General features: G+C 36.4%; 1 protein-coding gene across 1 annotated transcript in view; it reads right to left on the bottom strand.

The window, feature by feature from the left end:
* Window positions 399-2,279, bottom strand: part of LOC18612719 (ninja-family protein Os05g0558800) — a 4,367-nt gene continuing 2,486 nt past the window's right edge. Inside the window, exon 2 of the mRNA XM_018119014.1 lies at window positions 399-1,284. Within this exon, the coding sequence (XP_017974503.1) occupies window positions 707-1,284 (578 nt within the window). The 3' untranslated portion in view covers window positions 399-706. The remainder of the gene's footprint in view (window positions 1,285-2,279) is intronic.

Genomic DNA, 2,279 nt, shown 5'->3' with positions numbered 1-2,279 from the left:
TTAAATTATTTCAATTTTGAATATATAGACTAAATTAAATAAAGTACATGAATGGAAAAACTTAATAAATATTTTAATAGAATTTTATTAGATATGAGCTTGACATGACGGACTTGCAAAGAGCAACTGGCACATGGACTTGAACCACGTTGACTTTGTCGTTTGTTGAGCTTAAAATGCAGGCCATTCCAATGGTTGGGCCTATATTGGGATCTACATTACAAAAGTCCACCAGCTCGACCCTTGCGCAGTAAACAAATTTATTTCCTTCATATATTGCTTAAGCGCTAAGATGCAAAAAATGATCATGCAGAGTTAACCAATCGAAAGTTCATTAACCTACTGCAGACTACAGTAATAGTAAAATTTCATTGAATAGTGCGTCAAAGCAAAAGAAGGATTCAAATGGTGGTCAGCACAATGCCATGTAGGAAGAGCTTGCTAAAATATAAAACAACCATTAAGCAAACGACCTACAATCTTCGTGTCAGTTACTGCAGTCAGAAATCGTTTGCAAGAAAAGGAATACAAACAGTCTCCTCCATTCAGTTTCCGAGGAAGAGCTCAGTACAAAAGTATACAACCATCATTTCATGACTTGGCTACTCAAACTTTTTCTGCGACTCCCATGTTCTAAAAACCAGAAAAAGACAAAAAAAAAAAAAACCAATAAAGACCGGGCACAACAATTACCTTTGCTTTATTATTAATAGGCAGAAGGAATCACAGTAATGTGTCTCAGAGGATGTGATACATCACTACCCCCAGCATGCTGCACAAACTCAGCCGGCGTGAATGAACTTCCATGGCAGACACAGATGATGCTGACTTCTGATTTTGTATATCTGTAGAGAAAACCATTAATGGTTTTACCATTCGGGCCATTGCCTGTTGTTGAAACGCAAGGCATGTTACGAAGGGAAAGGATACCATCATGATTAGGGGTTAGAGGCTTAGGAGTTTTGCGCATGTCCCCCCTAGTATCTTTTGTTGAAGTGGTGGTTGGAGTTTCATTAGTCGAAACAGGCTTGCTTTTTGGGTATGGTTGGGTTTCTGGTTTGGGTTCTTCCTTTGGATTAGATGGAGTGGATCCGGTGACCTTCCATGAGGCTGTCTTGTCGATGCCATTTGTAGATTTGTCAGTACTTTGGGCAGAATCCATCTGGTGAGAGGTAGCACTTTGTTCAGACTGGCCCTTTAGATTGCTTGCTACTGAACAATTCATTTGAGGTTGTTCCAATTGGCAACAACTTGTGTGGGTTCCAGTTTCACTGCTGCAACCACCTGAAAATGAAAGGCAGCCAATATATTAACAAAGGCTTTCTTAGCAGAGGGAAGCATTTGATATCAATGTAACATCACGATGACAACCAATAAGAAACTAGAAAAAAATGATCATTACTTTTGGGAGTAGTACATCCTTCCACCTGGCAATGGAGGAAACCAGTATGCTAAACTGGTTCAGTAGTATATAATTCATGATTTCTCCACTCGATCACGTATAGTACTGGTTTTGGTGAATGGATTTATAAATTTCGATCCTATATGTATCTCAATTGATTCTCCCCAACACTGTCAAATTAGTTCATCAAATGGTTGAGCTATGCGATAAGAAAAGAGGTTGATTTGAGTGGTCCACTCAACTGCATATCAAATCAAAGACCGTGAAGATGAAGTTTGTTTTGTCATTCACCAAATGCAATAGCTGCTTGTTTATAATCTTAGGTGAAGTTGGAAATTAACATGCATTAAGCTTAAATATATATTATGCTAAAAGATTGGCCTTTTCAACCAAAATTTAGTATTGATGATTCAATATTTACATTTTCAAAATCCTCACTTGGTCAACCATCCCTCTGCATTCCATGTTTGTTCACAGAGAAAACGACCGGAAACTCAGGAAAGCAGTTTTCTTTTCTAGCATGTTTGGTTGGGGGAATGGCTAAGCCGTTCTCCCTTTATTCCTAAGGAATTTTTGTTCCTTTGTTTGGTTGAAAAATGATCTAAGGAATAGCCATTCCTATGAAATGGCTATTCTTCAAAATCCTTTAAAACCAAGGAATAGCTAATACCACCCTCCACCATGGTATTAGCTATTCCATGGTTGAAGAATAAATTTAAAAATTGATAAAACCAAAAATATCCCTTATAAGTTTGAAAATTTACAACTTTATTAGTATAAAATATTATTTTTCTCTCTCTCCTCTTTCTCTCACTTGATTTCAACTTTTAATAAAATATTAATATTAAATTATAAATAAAAATATTAATATTAATTA

The sequence above is a fragment of the Theobroma cacao genome, chromosome 1 (genome assembly GCF_000208745.1).
Source record: "Theobroma cacao cultivar B97-61/B2 chromosome 1, Criollo_cocoa_genome_V2, whole genome shotgun sequence".
In the NCBI taxonomy this organism is placed as follows: Eukaryota; Viridiplantae; Streptophyta; class Magnoliopsida; order Malvales; family Malvaceae; genus Theobroma; species Theobroma cacao.
The sequence above is the reverse complement of the archived record's forward strand: the minus strand, read 5'-3'. Positions and strand labels throughout refer to the sequence as shown.